Source organism: Trachymyrmex septentrionalis, unplaced genomic scaffold (assembly GCF_001594115.1).
Source record: "Trachymyrmex septentrionalis isolate Tsep2-gDNA-1 unplaced genomic scaffold, Tsep1.0 scaffold52, whole genome shotgun sequence".
Taxonomy (NCBI): Eukaryota; Metazoa; Arthropoda; class Insecta; order Hymenoptera; family Formicidae; genus Trachymyrmex; species Trachymyrmex septentrionalis.
This window is the reverse complement of record NW_017305694.1, coordinates 1,639,358-1,663,256: the sequence shown is the minus strand read 5'-3', so window position 1 is coordinate 1,663,256 and position 23,899 is coordinate 1,639,358. Positions and strand designations below refer to the sequence as shown.

General features: G+C 29.2%; 4 protein-coding genes across 9 annotated transcripts in view; all 4 read right to left on the bottom strand.

Annotated features, from left to right (window-relative positions):
- LOC108751846 (inositol 1,4,5-trisphosphate receptor) overlaps nt 1-7,157 on the bottom strand; it is a 50,935-nt gene extending 43,778 nt beyond the window's left edge. For all 6 annotated transcript variants that reach the window (XM_018492298.1, XM_018492301.1, XM_018492300.1 and 3 more), the window contains exon 1: nt 6,547-7,157. The gene's annotated coding sequence lies outside the window, so the exon portion shown is untranslated. The remainder of the gene's footprint in view (nt 1-6,546) is intronic.
- A 2,422-nt stretch (nt 7,158-9,579) lies between these two features.
- On the bottom strand, nt 9,580-10,867 carry LOC108751799 (importin subunit alpha-8-like). The gene is made up of 4 exons (XM_018492207.1): nt 10,762-10,867; nt 10,314-10,678; nt 9,866-10,191; nt 9,580-9,664 (listed from the first exon to the last, which is right to left on the bottom strand). The coding sequence occupies exons 1-4, from the start codon at nt 10,865-10,867 to the stop codon at nt 9,580-9,582; spliced, it is 882 nt and encodes a 293-aa protein (XP_018347709.1).
- Nucleotides 10,868-14,246: 3,379 nt separating this feature from the next.
- On the bottom strand, nt 14,247-17,635 carry LOC108751798 (importin subunit alpha-5-like). Its single transcript, XM_018492206.1, is given in 7 exon segments — nt 14,247-14,274; nt 14,276-14,604; nt 14,758-15,131; nt 15,220-15,355; nt 16,641-16,890; nt 16,995-17,284; nt 17,555-17,635. Coding segments are annotated over 7 exon segments (1,488 nt in total).
- A 5,941-nt stretch (nt 17,636-23,576) lies between these two features.
- Nucleotides 23,577-23,899, bottom strand: part of LOC108751828 — a 9,503-nt gene continuing 9,180 nt past the window's right edge. Inside the window, 1 exon segment of the mRNA XM_018492255.1 lies at nt 23,577-23,880. Within this exon segment, the coding sequence (XP_018347757.1) occupies nt 23,577-23,880 (304 nt within the window).

The following is a 23,899-nucleotide window of genomic DNA, read 5'->3' as shown; positions in this document are numbered from 1 at the left end:
ACTAGAATTCTTATTTTTACCAGAATAATTATATCAATCAGAATTGTAGTTATTTCAAATATTTAACCAGAAACTTCTGATTCGTTCATTTTCCATCAGAATTATTATTTAATCCAACCAGACTATTTTTCTCAGTGTAAATATCTCTTACCGGCTTAATTTCAACCGGCACCAATTTCTTAACGAATGATACACTTGCTGTCAATTCGTTTTGCTTTCCTGAAAAGATGTAACTTACGCCACCGTACCAGGTGCAAACAGACTTGCATTCCAGGGTCGTCAGTATGCAATGCGTCAACCGGGACTGAGGTTCAATCTGACGCATTACGGCCTACGACATACCTTGACCTCGGATTGTTCCCGCCGGAGTGTTCCCAAAAGCCTTGCGCGGTGTCTAATTTCATGCAAGAGAATAGCAAGCGTTCATCATGAATTACGTAAGAGCATTCTCACACAGGAAAGGTGTACGTTACAATCAGACAAGATCCGGCAGAGTTTCATCCTCGCTGGGAGGATCGTATCTCCGCCGTGACTTTCAAAGAGATCGACACAATTAACTGTACTGCGCCTAATATAAATATAATTTTATCGCGTAAATAATTCGTCCAATATCGACCTCAAGACGTAAATATCGTCAATCGCGATCCGTTGCGTTATGCATCCGGATGCATTATGCATATCGACGAGAATAGTACGCGTTCGTTGGAAAAAGAAGTTCCTTTCACTTTTTTGCCTCTTTCAAGATTATTTTTGAGATCATATACGCCTTGAGTAAACAACTGGAGACGCTGCCCGATTAAAAAAATGAAAGCCAGTAAGAAAAAAATGTCAAAGCGCATTGTACTGAAAAATCTAATTTTAAACTTTGTTAGACGAGGTATATTTATTTATACAGTGCGATGTCCTTTCCATTTGAAAATATCATCTTTGAATCTCAACGCAGCCTTGAAGTCATACCGCACGAATGTGTGTCGCGCTAAAAATATTCCCCGACTGACAAAATGCAGAAAAATTGTCCGTCTTTCATGTATATATCATATCCTCCGTACCACCTTTCGCGGACGTCCTATCCTTGTTAATGCATGACGTAAATGAAGTTACGTATTCGATGTTGAGTCGTGAAACATTACATTGAAACTACCATATTTCTTTAAGATTAATTTGCATCTTCTTACATTAAAAAAAAAGTTGTTAGTATTTGTGACTATAAATCGCACGGTAAAATAATTATGGTTAAAAGCTCCATTTTTATAGTTATTATTGCTACGTCATAGTAATAATAATTATATTTATATAATTATGTTTTTCGGGAATAATCATATATTTGTCTTGACATATAGAACTACAAACATATTTATTATTGCTAACACATTATAACAGTAATAGGTATAAAAATGGAGCTGCTAATCATAATTATTTTATTATAGTCATACATGTGAAAATCTTTTTTCTCAGTATAACGTTTAAAATATTATATATGAGATGCATTGCACACGAATGCAACACCCGGCACAACGTAATTAAATTCAATTAATCTTTTACGTTACGGAGCAAACGAGAGGACTATTCTTTTTATCGTACGATACGACGCAATACTACCTATTTAATTGATTTCGCTGCGATTTCGTCGGGTGTTCGACTGAAACATACAAAACATCACTCAATATACTCTTATCTCAAACCGGACATGCAAAGAAGGAAGCAATTCGCGCGCGATGTCATTAACCCTTGTGGATTCGCCAAGCACGTTTGACCCACTCCAGTCGGCCAACGAAGTATTATATCCGTTTTACGGAGAATTCCCGGCGTGATAAGAAGCCACTGTCCCCGGATACGTGCAATCGATATTCGAAGACCCCTGGAAAATAAGGTTGGCACTTCTTTCAAAAGAAAGATAAGCGCAATTTCGTGTCACTCGGAGTGACACTTTCTCGTCCAAGAAAAATTTTATCGTTAAAAATACAATACATAAAAGAAAATCGCAGTGGATCTGCTTCCGAGACGCTGGCAGTCTTCTATCTCATTATGTTCATCATTATCTCGCGGGATATAGCGAGTATCACTTTTCTCGAGAAAGATACTGTTACGTCTTTCGAAACGTTGATTAACCGCACCAAGCCATGCACCGTTATGCAAGAATAGTGTTATTAAGGCGCATCGATATTTTGTATGTGATACGATATCGAAAATAAGAACCGTGTCACCCACGAAGAACGGCATTATCTCTGTTAAAGTCAACTGATTTAACACTAATTGCGAGGACATTTGGTAATTGGTGGGATATACGTGCTGGAAATTAGCAGCAAGATTTCACATCTCACTGAAACGTATGAATCGAATAAAAGGGCGATTAAGTTAGGATTTTTTCGTACATTTTACATATTTTACTATTTTACTCTGACTCTTCATAAGAGAAAAGTTGATTGCCTCATGAGAAATATTATCATGATTTTCATTGGAACTTAAATGTATAAATTTATTGCGTATTAACTAATTGCTAAAAGTCGAACTACGTACACATAATGTAATGTTGTAAATATATTGAAGTCTTATATCATACTCCGTAATTTTAATCGCGCAAATTCCCGGCTGCCTGTCTCTTATTTTCTCTTGTTTTTTATTTATTTCGATTTGATTACGTTATTTAGTTTTGTACTATTTTAGTAAGAACGATACGAGATAAAAAGTACAAATTAAAATCGAGACAACTCGATCGAGGACATCGCCTCGATTTATTTATATTTAATAAATGCATTTCTAAAAAATGCCATTCCAGTTGGTAAGCTTTTGTTTTTTGTTTTTACGCTTCTACTTCTTTTTTTTTTTTCAAAAATTCGAATATGGTAAAGGGGATGAAAAAAATCAATCTCATACGCGATTCCTTTCGCATTCAGCATTAAACGTGACCGCCCCAATGCTCCAGTTTTCATTGACGCGTTATCAGGAAAACTTAGCAAGGAGCTATTATAGCAACCGAACCCACAACTGAGCGCCCGATGATGAATGCAAACTGCAAATGTTTTTTTTTACTGCACTCGCACGCGAAGATTTCACGTACGTGTCGAATTCGACGGGTCTAAGAAATCACGTACGTGATAATAAATGTCGAAAATACTACGTATAAACGACGGAAATGCGCACTTTAAATACCACTCTCTTTCCTCTCTTCTCTTTTCCTGTTTATCGCAATTCTTTAACTTGAGAAATTTATCCTACTATGTGTAAACAATATTTCAGTATTGTTCTTTTTTATAGTGAATTAAATCGCTCGCATGCGGAAAGAATATTTTTTTAAATAAATAACAAACTAAAATAAATAATAAGCTGTCCTCAAAAGAATAATAAATAATAAAGTAAATTGTTTTCAAAATATAGCTAGATCTCAATATAACTTTATTTGGACCATCAAAATAATTATGTAGAATATTTAAGTTTTAATGGCAAAGCTAATAAAAGTTTTAACATTCTAATAATTAGTTCTAAAGATCATTGTATATAACCAGTGTCGTACAATTATTTTAATGGTCCAAACAAAATTATTTTTAGATCTATATATATCTAAAAATTTTAGATTTTTCAGTAAATTTCTTTTCGTACACTACACTGAATTAATATACATTAAAGACTGCTTTATAAAGTATCTAAATGCAATGATATAATATTGTATAATCAACTTTTAATAAAACGATACTGTACTTATATTAATGTCTTTATGTTAAATAGCGTGACCATGTCATTATTGGGCATTTAATCTTTTAAAATATTTATATGCTTTTACATTTAACTTAAGCTGCTAATTGCATGATAGCCTTTAGTCTGCCTTAATTCAGCGTAATGCGAGTGATCAAATTCGTTATTATTTTCGCTGAGACTTGCATTTCCGAGCTAGATCCTGTACACTCTAAAACGCTCGCGTGAAAATTAATACACATGTATATATACTTTCTCCGATGTCAGGTGTGAAAATATTGACACGAGACGCGCCGCTCGTCTCATTGCCAAGAATTTGAAAGTGAAATTTAAATACCAAATATGAAAGACCAAGTTGCCGAGTCGATCACTTATGTCCCGACCTGCTTTGAGATGAAAGATGAACCATCTCGGTTTTGTACCTTTTCTGCCTTACTTTGAGTGCACACACGTCAGCGTTTCTTCTCGCGGAAGAGCAGAGAGGAAACGATTTCGATGAGAGGCTTAAAGATAAAAAAAAAGCATAGAGAGAAAGGGAGAAAAACGGACACGGAAGATGGAACAAGGAAAATCATCCGATTCCGATAATAATATAATTGAGAATCATGTTCACTTTTATCAATGTAGATTACTTTAATTTCTATTTAACTTACTTTTTATCCTAGTCAGAATTATTTACAGCTATCAAAAAGTAAGGAAAAATAATCTGAAAATTAATAATATATTCAAACCTCTAAAATCGCAGGTATCATAAAAACTTCAAGAAGAAGTTCGGGTGTCATAAAAACTTCAATAAGAATTTCAAGAAGTTCGAGTAAGGTTATTATTTTTCACAATTTTCGAAAATTCGAATATATGTATATTATGAATATATTTTCATTTTTTTCTATTCATCTCAAATATCTCTTTCAAAGATATTCGAAAAAAATATTTGTATGAATAGAAAAAATATATTTATAATATACATATATTTGTATACTTTTTATAAAAATATATTCGTTACTATTAACTATTAAATAAATAACAATAAATGAAGGGCGAAGTAAGAGTCAGCGCATTCCTTTAAAAAGACATATAATTAAAGGCATAAATTAAAAGTAAAGAAAAGATAAAAAAAGGAAGAAAAGATGTATACTAAGAAATAATAACGGAAAAATAAACATATAAAATTACAAGTTTCGGCCACCAGATTGTACTTTTAATTTATGCCTTTAATTGACTCTTATTTCATTTGTTGTTATTTATTTTATATACGAAGAGTCCTTGTATTTTTGTTATTTATTAACTATTAAATTAATAATTGTATAACTTTTGATTCTTCGATGTTTCGAAAATTCGAAACTTCGATCTTCGGAGATGATGTCAAAGCTTCGAAGTTTGAATGTCGAAGCCTTTGAAGTAAATCAGCAGCTCTATAATAAAGACAAAAAAGCCACCGGAATTAACTCTAATATCCCCCATGTTTTATCCTTTTCTAATTCTAAGGCTTGATTCTATCAATGTAAGATTAATTACGGTTTAACTTTATCTTTTTCTAATTCGGTTTAAGTCACTGTTTATCTTTTCCTGATTAGAAAAAGATAAACAGTGACTTATGCTCGTTTCTACCACAATTGTAAATTAAGTTTAATCCCGATTCAATTTATTTTCTTCATCTTTTTCTAGTTCTAAGTTTTATAAAAAGAAGAAGAATAAATTGAACCAAGATTAAAGTAAATCCACATTGATAGAATTGGGCTGAAACTCCTTTATTATTAAACGCTGATTTTAATTATTATATTATAGAAAATTTGCTTTACAGAAATATAATACTGTTCATCTTTTATAAACTATTTTCAAAATTTTATAGGTAAAATATATAGGTATATAAATAAGAGAATTGCGAGTTAAAACATTGCAGGAAATACAATCAGTAAAATAAATTCTTATATGATGTTAAAAGAATCTTTTTTTCCCAATAAGATTGATCTTGCAATTAATGTGTGGGTGACAGATAGTACAATGTATAATCTTAAAAAAGAATATGGCTCAATTTTCAATCTCTAATACCTACTTCTACCAATGTAGATTAACTTTAATTTCAAACCAACTTAATCTTCATCTTTTTCCGATTTTAACAATTAGAGAAAGATAAGCAATCGAACCAAGATTAAAGTTAATCTTACATTGATGGAACTGGATCTAAGAATCAGAAAACGATAAAAGAAATGAAATCGAGATTAAAATTAAATTACACCGATAGAAAGAGACATCGATCGCGTCTCACGCGATGTGGCATAGAGCGAAGATGCGATCCGATGTTCGACACATTCTTGTCGCCTGCTCGCTCGCTCCTCGCTCGTTCGCGAACGCCGGGTGTCGGACGCGTCATTAGCGAGCCGATGACGGCCGGGCGTGCGGTCGCCGTGGCCAATGAAAGCGCCGGCACGCATCTCATTACCGATAATCGAAAGGCACCGCTCGACTTAACAGCCGACCGCGTAGACTCCAAACCGTAGAGAACGACGAACGACGGCGCGGCGTTAGCGTCGTGCGTTCCGTATCGTATCGCCGAGGAGCTTTAATAAAGCGCCTACGGACCTCGTTCGCTCAGAAATTATCCGCGAGGAGTATTTTTACGCGGGCAATTACAAACGTCACCGTGAGAGAGACATTTGAGATTTCCTTTTTTTTTTTTCTTTCCTTTCCACTTCCGCCCGCGGAGAAGGAGAGACAAAAGGAAGGCGCGATATATCGCGAAAAATCGAAATTGCAGCAGAGAGGAGTCTGGCACCTTGCGCACCGTGGAACGCGCGTCAGCTGCGAATGACGAGAATGCGGAGAAGAAAAAAGGCGATGCAAAAAGTGTTTACTCACTTCCTCGCGGCGACGACGGCGGCGGCGGCGGCGACGGTGGTGATGGTGACGATTCCCGGCTGCTCGCCCAGCTCCGCGCGTTGCCGATGAATCGAGAATATCGAGATCGCTCCTCTGGAATATTGCGAAACGCGCCGAGTCGCCGCAGGTAATCGTCAGAGTTCGTTTGCCCTTAGGTACTCTCGTACGTGCGGGAGGCGAAAACACCGGTGGCACTTCCGTCTCCCGACGTCCGCGCCGAGGTCCGCGGCTCTTCCCCGCGGTGGGCGGGCCGACAACCGGTCGATCGCGGAAGCTCCAACTTCTTCCTCTTCCTCTAGTAACGTAAAACTCGGACAAGTGTGCGCCGTGCGTGTATCCGATCCGATCTGCGCGAGGAAAAATCAACGGCGACTTACAGACGGCGACGATCGGCAATCGGTGGATCGATCGCGCGCCACGCGAGTACCGTGTTTACTAGATGTATTGGATATGTATCTATCTCTCTCAGCGTCGCTCCTGCATGCCTGCCCGCGGACAGCAAGCCGCCAAGTGTCACTGGCACGTAGGTTCGGCGCCGATCGAAACCGCGAGATGTTGACACGCGAAATGCGAGACGACATCCACATCGCACGGTGGTCCCGACACGACTGTCCGACTGCCGCGCCGCGCCGCGCCTCGCCTCGCGGCCTCATGTCGTCGCGCGAGCGCCCGCGAATCTTTGCTCCGCCAAGAATTATCTGTCGGTCAACAAGAGCATCGCTCGTTCCACCGGTCAATCCCAAGCACTTATCGCGGTCGATATCGATTCGAAAATGCCAGCTGACGCTAAATATATTCGTGAAATGTATTCGTAAAAATCTCAAAATAATACTCCAAGTAGGGATTCACCGGATATCCGGAAAGTATTCGGTATCCGGTATTATACGGCACTTTTTTACTATTCGACCGGATAGCCGGATATTATTAGTAGATATCTTTGATATATCATTAAATTGTTGATTTTTTTCTTATCATCTACAAATGTTCTAGAAATAAATATTCCCACCCAGCAAACGAGAATTGAAATGAATTCAGAAATATTGAGTCACGGATGTTAAAATGAATGCTTTTCAATCCTGAATGCATTTTTATTCATTTATAGGAATTGCATGGAGCATATCTCTATGCAATATTAGCTTTTTCGGTGCATTGTGAATACTGTTCAATTCAAAATTTTGAATAGGAAATGCAGTTTTTCAATCCAATTGCATCCAATTGAATCCAAAAAAATATTCGCTATTTAAAATACGCGCACTAGGATAGAAAAAAACTTCAATCCATTTTTATCCATTCTCGTTTGCTAGGCATTTATGATGCTATAATGTCTTATACATTTTGTTGCAAAATTACAATCTTTTTCTCTATAAGCTTTTTTTATTTACATTTTTTTTTTTTTAGAAGACATTTGGAATTCGATCGGATATCTGACTCGAAAAAATTGTCTTCTCGGATATGCGATATTGCATGTTGTAGCCTATATAAAACAAATAAATACTCACTCTTCAATCTTTTTTTTAATTGTTTGAAAAATCGTGCAGACTGTTGCGCTGAACGCTCTGTACATGTTCTGTAAAATTATGATTTTCCCAAAAATTTCAGGTCCCAAAATTTTCCGAACTATTTATATAGTGTCAAAAACACATTTTATTTGCATTTATTTGATCCAGATAGTAAACTGTTTCTAATTTTTTTTTATTATTTTTGAACCACTCTAGAGTTATTTGTAATTTTTTCTAATTATTATTTTGAAATATTGTTTATGTCTCCTTAATACTTAAAAATAATGCACTCTCTCTCTCTCTCTCTCTCTCTCTCTCTCTCTCTCTCTCTCTCTCTCTCAGCTTAGTATATTAAAAAAGTAAAAAAAGAAAAAAAAATAGAAATAAGCTGATATTTCAACGTTGCACATAAAAAGATTTTGTATTTTGCAATTTAAATAATAAAACTGATTTTCAATGTTAATATTTAAAATACAAAATACTTTCAATCTTCGTTTTGAAATACAAAATACAAATACAAAATATAGTTTGAAACATGTTTAAAACATATATGATCAACTCTTCTGCGAAATACTCGAAACACGTTTTGAGGATATTATATGGAAAAGAACTTCATAGAATATATTAAGAACATTTTTTATAAATTTTTAGAAAAAATTCTTAAAATAAGAAATAGATAAGATCATGTTTTATTGCTTAAAGAATTGGAAAATTATTTATTTAGTCCATTAAAACCTAGATTAAAGACACAATTTTGAAAGATGTCATCATTTTGATGTCAATAATTAGTCATGCTATAGATTATTGAAGTCATTACCTATTTAAGATGTAATAACATCATCTTTTTATAAATTAATGAATTCATTTATTTATCCATCCTACGACGTATTTACAACGTCATACTCTTATTAGCTTAGTACGACGAATAGCTGACCTATCGACGTACTAGTTATATTATGACTATTAATAACGTTATTATAGTAATCAATTAATCACCATAATAACATTATAAATTGATCACTATAATAAAATTATTATAGGGATCAATTAATAACGTCATTTATTTATGTTAACAACATTAAAATAATAATGACGTATTTCATGATGTCAGTTTATAACATTATGTAACTATGACAAATCCATCATTTTAAATGTTTGATTCGTCAAATTAGTCCTAAGAATGATGAATTAATGATGTCAAATAGACGACACCTTGTTATTTGGGTATATCATCTTGAATATGTTTTCAATTTAACATACATTAAAACTATTCTATTTAATACGAACTTATTCTTATAATACACTGAAGAATAAGATTATTGTTCAAAATTGACATCGATTGCTAAAAAAAAAAATTTTTGTCATGCTAGTATTGCTAAAATTTACTGGCTGATAAATGTTCTAATTCATATTGTCATGTATAAATTGGAAATTATATTGACAAATTATTTAGCTATAGATCTTTCAATAGATAGCTAGATCTTTCAATCCGACAGAGAATTCAAAGATGTTTCTATTCAGAAAATGAATTTGTCAATTCATTTGTCATATGAAATTCTTTCTGCCTATCAGATTCCTCTTTAATCAAGTTTTTTATCCTGAAAAAAACATTTTTTATTTATTTTATTAAAATAATGATACGATTAAAATATCAGTCGAATACAGATAAAAAGATTGTTTTATTTATGATATATTTTTTGCTTATTTATATAAAATCTATATAATCATCTATGAAAAAAAACAGAATTTTTCTAAAAGCTCTATTTTCGATTTAGAAAATTATATTTAGAGATACAAACTCTTTTAAAAGAACACATGTAGTTGAATATGCTTTATAAATTTGATCATCGTGATGATATTGAATAGTTTCTATTTCATCTATTATTCCAGTTTTTTTAAACATAGTAATAAATTTTTCTGTTTGTTTTGCTTTTTCTGCAGCACACAAGATTTCAGTTAGACAATCGAAGGTATTAACAACATTATTATAATTCTTTACTTCCAACAAATTACAAAAAGCTGATAACAAGCCGGCATTTACTAATTCGTCCAAATGTTCAATTGATCCTATCCCTATTATGTCCGTTATCATCCATGCAACTATATGTTGTGCATCTTCTGTTCCCTACAAAAAAAATAAATTAAAAAATGAAAAATGTATTAAAAAATGAATTTATTTACAAAATACTTTATTGAAATATTTAAAGCAGATGTTCGGCAGATTTTTTCGTGTATAAACGAACTTACAAGTTTAAGTATTTTTATCAGTGGTGGTAATAAACCAGCATCTATCACACATTGGATTTGTTCTTCGGTATTAATCATTTTATAGATTACCGAAACAATTTCCGCTACAATATTGTCGTTGACGAGACAATTTTGCAACAAGGTACAAAGATACGACAAACCTCCAGCGGAAATTACAACACTTGTTTTATAAATATCACCTGATTCTACTATATGTGCAACTGTGCGCAATGCTGGAACAAGTATATTTCTTGCCTGTAACATCAGACACCGTAAAACTTGCGGTAGAATGCCAGTTTCCAATAATGCATCTATGTTATCATCGCATTCCTCAGTAAGGTGAGCGAGCATCCAGCAGGTATTGGCTGGAACAAACAGCGTTATAGCATCTCAAAGTTACAACAAATTACATAATATATAAATATAAAATAAAACGTGTATATCTTACAGATTATGCTTTGATTTCGAATAGTAAATAGGTAACTAAATATTGGTAGAATAGGTCTAATCCATTCAAGAGATAAAGGTGGATCCTTTGTACATAAATGAAGCATAGTCCTTACGATATTGCGCATGAATGTTATCTGCATATTTTATAAGTATCAGAAAATATTAAAAAATAATATTTACTTTTTAAAAGAAACATAGATTTAAAATTTATTTAACATAAAAATTAAGTGTATATTGCTAATTTTTGTATTAAAAGCAAGCGCTTGCAAACATTATTAGCATTGTTTAATTTCAAAGTAATTTCATAAAAACATGTAACATTTCCAAAAATATACATTATTCTTAGTCGTTTATATTAGATAAATGTAAATATTACTAAGATCAGATGCTAACAAACAAAGAAGAAAAAAAGAAAAATTCAAGAAAAAATATTTTATTTGGACATATCTCAAATAACAAATTCAAAATAAAAAGCTATAATCTCAAACTGTATTATTAAATAAAACAAATATTATAAAGAGATAGAAAAAAAGTATTTATAAAAAATACATACTTTTAAATTTTAATCACAACTAATTTAATTTCTCTCGAATGAATATATTGTATATTTGAGATTTTTGGTTATCAATATTATATTTTTAATAATTGTGAAATATAAAAAGCTATTTATAATAACTGTAAAATATCTTTGATGAATAATTATTATTTACATTCTACAATCATTAATAAAATACGTTTTACTAATAAGTTTGTCACACATGAATAGTTATATATTTTTAATATTAAATATAATTGCTCTTTTAAAACACTCTTAAGGTTCTATTTCTTAAATTATAATATATAATTAAGCTACAATTTAATTATATCATATCTATTAAGTTATAATTTAATTAAGTAAGGATGTTATGAATATTATACTATTCTATTTTTAAATCAATCAGACATAATTTAATTATCTTCACTTTCTTGTAATAAAGATACAAATATAAAAAACATTAAAAATTCACTCATTACTTGTACAACAATTAATTATTATTAAGTGCAATTGATTTAAAAACATGTTTTTATCACACTAGGTACATTAATTGCTTTCCGGTTTGCAAATAGCGTTTGTTCACTCTCTAGACAAATAGACAAAAATGTTGATTCTGAGTATCAAATACGAAAACAAGTAAGAATGTTATTAAAGAATGTTATTAAATACATTGAGAAAAAAATATGTCTTAAATTTCAATAAATATTTTATTTGAATAGTACCAACTAAATATTTATTAAACATATATAAAAATATATTTATTTAGTACAAAAAACATTAATTTGATTTAACAATCACTTTTTTTCATTAAGTAAATATTTATTTATTGTAAATAAATGTTTAGTTAGCAGTATTCAAATAAATATTTATTTAAATTTAGATTATTTTTTCTCAGTGTACAATGTTACTTACTGAGGTATTAGAATTAATAAATTTAATCAAAAGGGGTAGAGCAGCATGATTAAGAGCAATATCACGTGCATAAGGTATATCTTTCGTTATATTTCCTAAAATATACACTGCTTTTCTTGTAACAAAAGGCACTGTAGACTTACATAGCTTCACTAATTTTGGTATTATTCCATGTTTTATAATACTCTGCTTTTGTTTGAATGAACCCAAACTCATGCCAGTTAGTACATACATTATTTCAAATTGCAAGCGAAGACTGAATAAAAATAAAGAAATAATATCTTATTCATAAATATATGAAGAAACCATTTTCTTAAATCGACAAATAATTTTTTCAGTTTTTAAATACATACTTATGACAGGTATCTAAGAGTTCAATACTACGTGATACTATATCATGTTCTATTATATCATCCGTAGAAATACATATTCTATTACGTATTCTGTCACGTTTTCTATCACGCATTAAGGTTTTGTAATTCTGAATTGCTACTAATTGTAATGTTTCGTTTGACGAGTGTATGTAATTTACAATTTCTTCTACAGAAAGACGGGAAGTTAATATATGTTCAAAATTTATGTTTAATAAATTTGGTAATGCTTGCTTTGTATCAAGATTGCAATTTAACAATCGATTATCTTCTTTGGCTTTACATAACTCTGATGCGTCTTCGTTGATTCGTGCCTCCTAAGAAATATGTAAACATAAAATATGTAAAATGTTTTGCATCTACTTGTAGCGATCTGAATTAAATAATTAAAATAAAAGATTAAGAAGTAACGCGTTATCAATTACGTTACTTTTTTGGGTAACAATCGTTACTTTTTTGTATCTGTAACGATAATCATAACATTGTTACATTTTTATAATAACGATAATGAATTCAACTATTATTTTATCGTTATTTAGTCCCTTTTTATCTGTGTAACTATTTAATAGATCGCATTATTTTTCATTGACTAGAAATATTTAATAATAAAAATGTAAATATCGACAATTATCTTAAGCTGCATTCTGATAGTTATTGTCAATACTGAAAATCTGTAGTATATACATATCATAAACTATAAATGTTCAGTATTGACAGTGGATATTGAAATGCACTCTTAATAACAACATTTAATATTTAAAAATAATGTTAAAAAATTTTTAACAAAATTACAATTATTTAATTTCCTAAAAGTAAGCGTATTATACATATAGATCAAAAATATATAATATACATTAAAAAATAAAAATATTTATATAATTATCATAAAGACGCATTAAATATAAGTTTAATATAAAGAAAACCTTGGTATATAGATTAAATTAAATTTTTTAGTTTTAATATTAATTTTTACAAATTTAATCAATAGTTAATTCATATTAATTAATATTTATTATATTAATTAATATGAATTAATTATTAAATAATGTATTTAATTTCTAAACCTAATATGTATCTTATTTTAACACTAGAAAAAAATAACGAAAAGAAATATTGCTATTTTTGAAAATTAGTAACGGTAACGAATAACTTTATGTAGTAACATTCCCAATATTGAATTATTTTAATAAAAATTATATATATATACACAATTAAAAAGCATGCAAGCTGTTTACACACTGAAAAAAAAAAATAAGTTTTAATAAATATTTAGTTCAATATTATATGCCAATTAAACTTACAATAAATAAATATTTATTAAATAAAAAAAATTATTATTCAATCAAATTGTTGGTTCTTGTACTAAATAAATATATCTTTATATTTAATAATTAGTTTGCAGTATTCAACTAATATTTAATAAAATTGACTATATTTTTTCCCAATGCACATAAAGTTAAATCTTAAATATATGAAACAGATATCCTTAAAATGTAACTTTTCATTTATGTTGGACGGGGAATATGAATATTATTAAATTAATAATATGATTAATACAATATAATACAGATAAAATTATAATTTTATTTATAATATATTTTGCTTACTTAGAAAAACGTAAAATTTTCTACGATAAAAATAAAGTTTTCTACATAAATTATTTTTTTATTTATGAACATTGAATAAATGTACGAACCCTTTGAAGAAAGTATGCGTTGATTATAGCCAAAGATTCTGCATAAACTCGTTCATTATTATGATATTGAAGATCTTCTATTTTATCTAATCCTCCAAATTTTTTTATCATAATGACAAATTTTTCTGCTTGCCCTATTTTCTCTGCTGCATGCAAGATTTCAGCCATACCAATTAAGGCATTAATAATATCTACATAATCATGTGATTCAAGTAAATTACAAAAAGCTTGCAATACGCCAGCTTGCACTAATTGATTCAAATGTTGAATAGTTCCTCCAGTTATCAAGGTAATTACAGTCCAGGTGGCTATTTTTCGTGCACTTCCCTGAAATAAAATTATGGATATATTTATCTACAATATATATCTACAATATATATTATATAATGATATATTCTTTATCAAAATATTTAAAACAAATTTGTGGCTTGTGTATTTTCTCGTGTATGCACAAGAACAGAATATAAGAAACATACTTACAAACTGAAGTCCTTCTATCAGTAGTGGTAACAGATCAGCATTTATTACACTTTGAATTCGGTCTGTATTGTCAACCATTTTAAAAATTGCCCAAAAAGCTTCCTCTATAATATCTTTCTCATTGATACACAAATAATATCGTAATACGTCACCAAGACGCGACAATGCTCCTGCGGAGATTACAGCATTCTTTTGTGCATCATCACCAATTGTCACTATATTTCCTACTGTACGCAGTGCTGGAATAACGATAGATTCTTTTCTCACCGTCAGATACTCTAAAAGTTTCGGTAGAATGCCTACAGTTTCCATTATTGCTTGTACATTATTGTTAGATCCATCAGTAAGATAAGAGAGTGTCCGGCAGATGTCGGCTATAACAAACAGGGATATTATAAATATTTAAAAATTAGAATAAATTATATAATGTATAAAATAAATGATAAAACGCGAATATCTTACAAATTATGTATTGATTTTTAATATTAAATAGGCAATGAAATACTGGTAGAACAGGTCTAATCAATGTAACACTTAGAGGTATATTCCTTTGACATAAATTAGATAAAAGCCATGAAATGTCGTCCATAAATATCACCTGCATATTTTATCAAAATCAGAAATATTGAAATGTTGTCTACTTATTAGAAGAAACGCAGTTTTAAAATTCTACTTGACGTAAAAGCTGAACTTGTCTTGCTAACATTTATGTTAAAAAAACTTACAAACATCGTTATCATCGTTATTTTTCAAAACACTTTGATAAAAATATGTTGTAATTTCCTAGGAAATTTCCTAGGAAAAATACATTATTATTACCTGTTTATATACATTTTTTTTTTTAGAAGAGATAGTGCAATAAAATCATAAGCGCTTGCAATTACTCAACACAAATATTATTAATTCAGATGCTAACTGCTAACAAATAAAGAACAAAACTAAATTCAAAAACAACAATAAGTTAAAAACTCAAGGAATATTTCATTCCAATATAAATGTATACTCCATGTATATAACTGATCTAATAAATAAAAAAATGGTAAAAATTTACATTAGAGAAGCATCCCCCAAATGACCCTGACATATGTTGTCAAGATCATGATCCTGAGTGACTTCCAAGTTTTAGATGTCGCTTATCTTTCGTTAAAAAGTTGTTAATAAAAAAAAGTTTGAAAAGTAACATCTTATTTTTGCTATATATAATATTAAAAATTATTCTATACCTTTCCTTGCTTACGTAATGACTTTTCACGCGAAGCGACTTTCCCACCTCCCCCTCAGTTTGTTTTCAATGCTAGTTACACATGTTTTGTATAATATATAATTTTCTCTTTCAAACACTCTCTCCCCATTAAGTATTATTTTTTGAAATTAGTTATAATTTAATTAAGTAATTAAAAAAGTGTTACAAAAAAATATTACTACCTAAATGTTTTAAATCAACGGATATAGTTCGATTATCTCCACTTTTTTGCAATAAAAATAGAAGTATAATATTATAAAAATCATTCATTGCTAGTATCAACTATTATCGAATGTACATGATTTTAAAAATATTTTGTCACACTAAACACACTAATGTCTAAAAAACTTGGCGAGCACGTTGAGTGTTCTTTCCCGATATATATTATAATATTATCCTCTTTTAGGCGCAGACAATAAATTATTTTCAAGATAATAAATATCCTTTTTAATTTATATTTTTATTTCTTGATGAATAATATTATATTAGGAAGGAACACTCAATATGTTCGCCAAGTTTCATAGAAATTGAGACGGTTCGTAGCTTCTCTTTCGGAGTCATACTGATAATAAGTGATACTAAAAGCAAGTGAGATAATCAAGAGTAATATAATTAAGAGGTATTATAACATATCACTTACTGAAGTATCAGATTTAATTAAATCTGCCAAAAGAGGTAGAGCATTACATTTAAGAACAAAGTCACGTGCACATGGTTTATCTTCAATTATATTTCCTAAGGCACGCACTGCTTGTTCCGCAACAATAGGCGATGACTTAAGTAGATTGACTAATTTTAATATTGCTTCACATGTTATAACATGCATTTGTTTGAATGTATCCGAAGCTATGATAGCTAATAAAGATGCTATTTGAAATTGCAAGGAAATACTAAATAGAATTAAAGAAATTATATCTTATTTATAAATAATTCATACATAAACAAACAATTTACTTAATTTGATAAATCATATTTTCGATTTTCGTGTACATACATGTCACTGTCTAAGAGCTTAATACAGCATGATAATATATCATCTTCTATCGTATCACTTATAAAAGGATTTTTTTGTTGTTTTAATTTCGCGTAAGCTTGGATTCCCAGTAATTGTAATGTTTCATCTGACGAGTTTATGTAATTCACAATTTTATCTACAGAAAGATCGGAAGTGAGTGAAAGAGCAGAATCTATTAGTTCTTGCTCCATATCAAGATTACGTCTAAATAATCGATTATTTTTTATGGCTTTACATAACCGCACTGCATTATTTTCCATTCGGTTCTTCTAAAAAATATGTACATATATCAAGTACGTGTAAAATATTTCATACACATCTAGTAGTATATATCCTATCAAATAATTGAAATATCTTAACACGAATTATATACAATAACGAAGAAGAAGATATACTTAGAAGAATATATTTACGTATAAAGTTGAATCTAAAATATATAAAATATATAGAGAACTGAAATAAAAATGTTGGCTGTATAAATTTTTGATTTATAGATCTAAGTTCTATATAAATTAGAAAATAATTTAATATACGCTTACGCCATAGTCTGCAGCAAATGCAATCTTATCATATTCAAATTTTGTCATGTGTTTGTTGCTGTCATCCTCTTGAGAAGACATTGTCTCGAAGATTTTGTAGATTTACTGCATAGATATTTAAAAAAAAGATTCAAATTAGAAATATACTCATAATGATAATGATAGATTAGAGTACAATGAGAAATAATTTAGAGTATAATGAGAATAACATCCGAATCTGGTAGAATGCGTCTATAATTAACTTAATCAAAATTTACATTTTATTATGTGAAGAAATCTCGAATTATATTATAATACAACCAACATATAATACGAAAACGTATTTATATTAAACGTTCTTATGTTCAAATTTACTTTCAATAACAAATATATAATTATTTCTAAAGATATCTAACAAATATATATAAATGAACTAAAGTTTTATTTATATAATATCTATATAAATAAATTAATTTCCAGCGTGTCTTTAATCTATCTAATTAGCCAGTGTAATAATTACCTGATCAAGCTGCAGATTCCCTACGTATGTCCTTGTTACTTGTTTATCTTAATGTCAATGACTAAAGTTCGAACTCGTTGTTATTATCGCGTCATATACTAAACTCTTTATTTCGGATATAAATAACTAATTCTATTTTTGACGCCATAACGTCGGTGTCTGTCTGTCTGATATTAATCATATTATGGTTAAAGTTTTTCTGAAAATCGAGAATGCTGATCGATTTAATATGTTGTTAACATGTTGTTATCGATAAGACATATTATATTACGATTATATTGTTGAGTAAGAAATTAAAACAGGTACATGTAATTTTATTTATTTTCACTGGGCATTGTATCAAATCGATCAGCGTCCTCGATTCTCAGAAAAACTTCAATCATAATACATTTAATATCAGACAAACATCGATGTTAGGGCGTCAAAAACAAACGCGATTAATTGTCAATCGACAATCAACGTATTAATAAAAATTTTAATAAATAATTATATTATTTATTATATTAAAAATCTAATATTAAAAAGTAATTATTCATTATCCAAAGTTTCATTATTCAAAGTTTCTGTCATAATTTGAGTTATATACAAAAATTTTTGTTTTTAAAAATTAATTAACTCAGAGAATACGTAAACATACATTTTGAATAACAAATCTGCTATAATTTAAATTATATAAGAAAATTTGTTTTTGTTAAATTAAAAGAAGAGAATATATATTTTTTATTAGGAATTTATTGATGTTGCAAGATATAATTTATTAATTATTTTTATATATAAAAATTCTATAATTCATTAATATTAAATCTCCTCTTTTAAAAATAAATTCAGCCAAATGTGCTTATTTTGTATCATATCTTGAGATATTTCGAAATTCATATCAAATTTACTTAAACAGCGTATGAAGAGCAGACTTTCATTATGCGTTTTGTCCAAAATTTCATTTTTTAGGTTAAGGATGGCGGAATGTTCAGTGTTGAATAACTTAATTACATTACAAGTTCTCTGAGATGTTCAGAAAGCATTTCTTTATTGTTAATTTACATGCTGAAAAAACATAGACATTTCGAAATGGATCATGTAATTTTAATTGCATCATTTTATAAATATAATTAAAAACAAACAAAATGCAGTTGTTTAACATTTTTAGCAATTGTTAAGCAATTTTGTTTAATATTTCATATCCTACTGGTTGACATATTGTTATTTTTTGTAAAGTGCGTAGTTTCTTTTTCTCTTGTTTTCTAAAAATTATAAGTTTTGGACAAAACGCATATAAATCTACTATTCATAAGCTCATGTCGCTGTTCATTAGTATGATGAGTTTCCTAACCCGAATAATCAACATTAACGATTTAATATTTCAGTTCGCGGAAAAGAGTGACGCTTGTTTTTACCAGATTTGGTCATTTTATTCAAAAACATGTTTAATGAGTCTAATTTTACCATCCATTATATTGCACGTGAGGGAGCTAAACTCAACAATTACCGAATTTAAGTTAAACATTGTTTACAAACTTTAATAATGAATTATATAAAAATGTATTTTAAAATTCATTTCTAATACTGGAAATTTCTCTCTCTCTCTCTCTCCATAGTATATGTATATGTAATATTTACAGATTTACAGATTTTCAATACTGACAGTGACTATCGGAATGCAGTCTAAAGTTTAAAATATATGTTAAATATATGTAAAATCTCTTTAAGAAATAAAAATGAGAAAGTAAACATTTTATAATTTCATTTATTGCATATAATAATCTTTTATTATATACATAATACGATATTAAACTGTAAATACATTTTTATACACTTGCACAAGCTAAGTTTATTCACAAAATATCCATTATTTTTATCTGGAAACATATAGTAGCATCTCAATGCTGAGACATGGCGCGAGACCAAATAAAATATTTATAAAGTATTAAAAAATTAAATATTAAAATATTTATATGTAGTAGATTTTATATGTATATGAAATATAAATATATAAAGTGTCCCCGCACTTTATGTGAACAAAAATACATAAAGTTTTATTTAAAAAAAAACTCATTTTTAATATATATTTTTTTGTGTTTTTTTTTTTATCAATTGATTTATCTCATTATGTTCATAAAAATATTAAGATACAATTATCAAAAATAAACAATTTACGAGTTATTTAACATTTTATGTCAATTGTGTGACACAGCGAAGTATAAAATATCTCGTAAACTATTAGTTCTGTCATATGTCTACCTTGATCCTTTTAAATGTAGAATAGTTAGAGGGATCATATTATGTAGAAAAAAATCACATACAATTCCATTTAAAAAAGTGGAATTCACTTATACGCCTTTTTGGCGTCTCCATCTAGAAAAAAATACATGACCAAAATACGTCCTCGAATCCAAGTTTTTGTTGTTTGAAACTTTTCTTTCTATTATTAAAAAGTGAATTATTCAAAGTGAGTTATCTATGATCTGTTTTAGATGCCTCATCCTTACATACACACACACACACACACACACACACACACGCACGCACACACGCACGCACGCACGCACGCACGCACGCACGCACGCACGCACGCACGCACGCACGCACGCACACACACACACACACACACACACACACATACACACACACACACAGTCAGTACTTAATTAATAATAATGTGAATTTATATACATATCCGATCTTGCAATTGCGTACCGAAATTATTTTCAGTCTTGAAACACAATCATGTACGGAATATGGGATTGTAACATCATAAATTATACTGACAAGCATTTCAATAACATTTGATGCTCATGAGCATCTTAGAAAATTAAAATATATTCATAATATAATAACAATCAGAATATATATTGACAGAAAAATAAACTATGCAACTGATTCTGTGATAGAGTGTGTCCTTAATTAACTTAATCGAAATTTATAAAATTTACATTTGTTTATGAGAAGAAAATTCGAATTTATTATGATGCCAGCGTATGAAAACGTGATCGTATTAAATGTTGCTAATGTAAAATTTATCATATATATAATGATTACATGCAAAATGTAGCCATTGAATATTTATTTACATGGAAGTTTAAAACAAATTAATATGTCATTTATATAATATCTGAATAAATAAATTCATTTTAAAAATATTTTTACTAATTAATATAATTAGTATAATTTGTAGTTACCTAGTTAAACTGCAGATTTTACCACATATATCTATGTTATTCGTTCTTCTTTATCAAAGAATTCAAGTAACCTACTACTATTGTCAAAAATAAAAAAAAATGTTATTTTTTACAATTATCGATAAAAGTAGTAACCGAATAAAAGTCAAAACTATGCAGTCGTTTAAAGATGTCTAATGAGCATGGAAGCATCTGCGCCGAGCTGTGCCTAAGTCTTATTCTAGAGTTTATCGATGTTTCTAGATCCCGAAAATCAGTTAATGTCAATAACCGGACAAATAGGAACTCGCTATTATTATCGTACAATATAATAAACTCTTTATTTCGGACATAAATCGCTGATCATATCTATTTTTACAATGACTGTCTTAATATATACAAGGTGTCCCATTTGAAATAACTCATTAAAATTTTTCGCAAACTATGATATTATAGATACAGGAAAATGTTTCAAACATAAACTGTTTTTTTCATTAAGTACTTTCGAGTTATAAAGCTTGAAATATACAGTACCGTCGCATTAACATTACCCAAAGCGTTTGAACGATGACTAAAATCTCTTAAATGTTGTTCAAAATCATGACTAGGATAACACTTGTCATGATCAAGGTCAATGAAGATTGTTCCTCTTATTTTTATTTTTACATAAAAATGAATTTTTAGTGCAATAATGAAAATAAAAAAAAATAACCTCCAATCTTGATCAAGCCTTGATCTTAACAAATGTTATCCAGAGCATGACCCTGAACAATTACATTCAAACGGTTTTAGTCATCGGTTAGATGACTTTGAATAATACTAATGATGGCGTACTGTAACTTTTAATTCTTATAACTCGAAAAATACTTAATGAAAATAAACTTCATTGTAATATTTTGAAAACTACTCTACTGACTCTTCTTTCGCCGTGTATTTGTTTGTTTATTTACGTTTACATTTAAGAGTCTTTACATCGTTATTATATATTTTGAAAAACTTTTGACATCAGTTATTAATCCTAGAATCAAAAATAGGATGTTGGTAACCTGACTTGCCATCCAAGGTCAAATATATGATCAATAAATAGATCTTTTTTAAAACCTTTTGTCTGAATTATTTTTCCAAAAATATTTTACTTTCGAGATATTTCACCGGTTCGGAACTCATCCTTTGCCCATCCTGTAAAATGTTATATAATGTGATCATATTTTAAAAAGGTGAAAGTTACTTTTTTAGTCATTCTTTAATTATTCTTTTTATTATTTTTTTTATACATATGGACAGATCATAAAAAAAAAGAAAACATATAAGCGCATATTTTATATGCAGGGTCTCAGTAACTCTGTTGCAATATCTCCGTTCCCGTGAAATTAATGAAAAAAATCTAGCGAATTAATATCAGGAACAACGTGGTGCAAAGAAGTAAGACTTCCTCTTCCTATTCATCTATTTGCATATAAAATATTTAATGCATTGCACAAAGTGAACGGATGTTATTTTTTATTTCTCTTCTCTTATTACAATAAACTTTCTTTTCTGTTGTACTTATTTCATTATTTGCATCCATTCTCAAAATTTTTGAATTTTTCGTACTTAAGGTCATATGAAGGTCATTGTATATTATAAGTTGGATTTGTCTCAACTTCAGTTATTACGCTATAATGATAGAAATATGTAGTCCTATTTAAAAAATAAATGACCTAGAAATAACTAAAAATATGACATTGAGAAAAAAATTGATTCCCATCACAATGTTACCTTCATATATTCCTTCGAACAATTTATTCCTTAGGCATTTGCGTATCACTAACTGTAATGAAGATGCCTTGTGATAGAATTACTGAGACACTGCGTATAATTATATTTATATTTAATTAAATGTAAATACTTTATAGCGAGTATTTTTTGTCACGCAATTTTTCTATAACTTGATTGGTTGATTTCTAATTCTTTTTATAAGTAGTTATTATCATGTATTACAAAATAATAATCAAGTCTCATATTGATTGATCCTTTAAGTATAATAGTCTTAAGTATAATACATATATCTTTCAGTTCGAATTCAAAAATAAATTTATCAAGAAATTAAATTTGTTAATCAGTCCATTATTAAATCTATTAAATTCAATCAAAAATCTCTTTAAATTCAGGAGAAATTTTTCAATATTTTAAAAACAGTCTGTTTATTACATTTTAATATAGTTTATTACATTAATAACACGTAATTAGTTTTATTATTTAATTTAATGAAGTCATTAAAAATTATGATTCCATTTATAACATATTGTGCTTATTTAGATAAAATGTTTATGAAAAGAAATAAGAACTTTTAATAGTTCTCGAAAAATAAAATAAGTATATAAACTCGTTAAGAAAACCACGAGCTAAGTATAACCATAGATTTTTCATAAATTATTTCATATCTATGATATTGAAGAACTTTCAGTTTATCTAATATTTCAACTTTTTTCATTATAGTGACAAGTTTTTCTCTTTCTCCTACTTTCTCTGCAACATCGCAGATATTATTTAGACCATCTAAAGCATTAATAATATTGTCAAAATCTTTCGCATTCAATAGCGTAGAAAAATCTGATAATATCTCAACATTTATTAATACGACGGTCAGATATTGTTTTGTTGCACGCGAGAATAAATCTTTTAACAGCCATCTAATCGTCTTTTGAACCA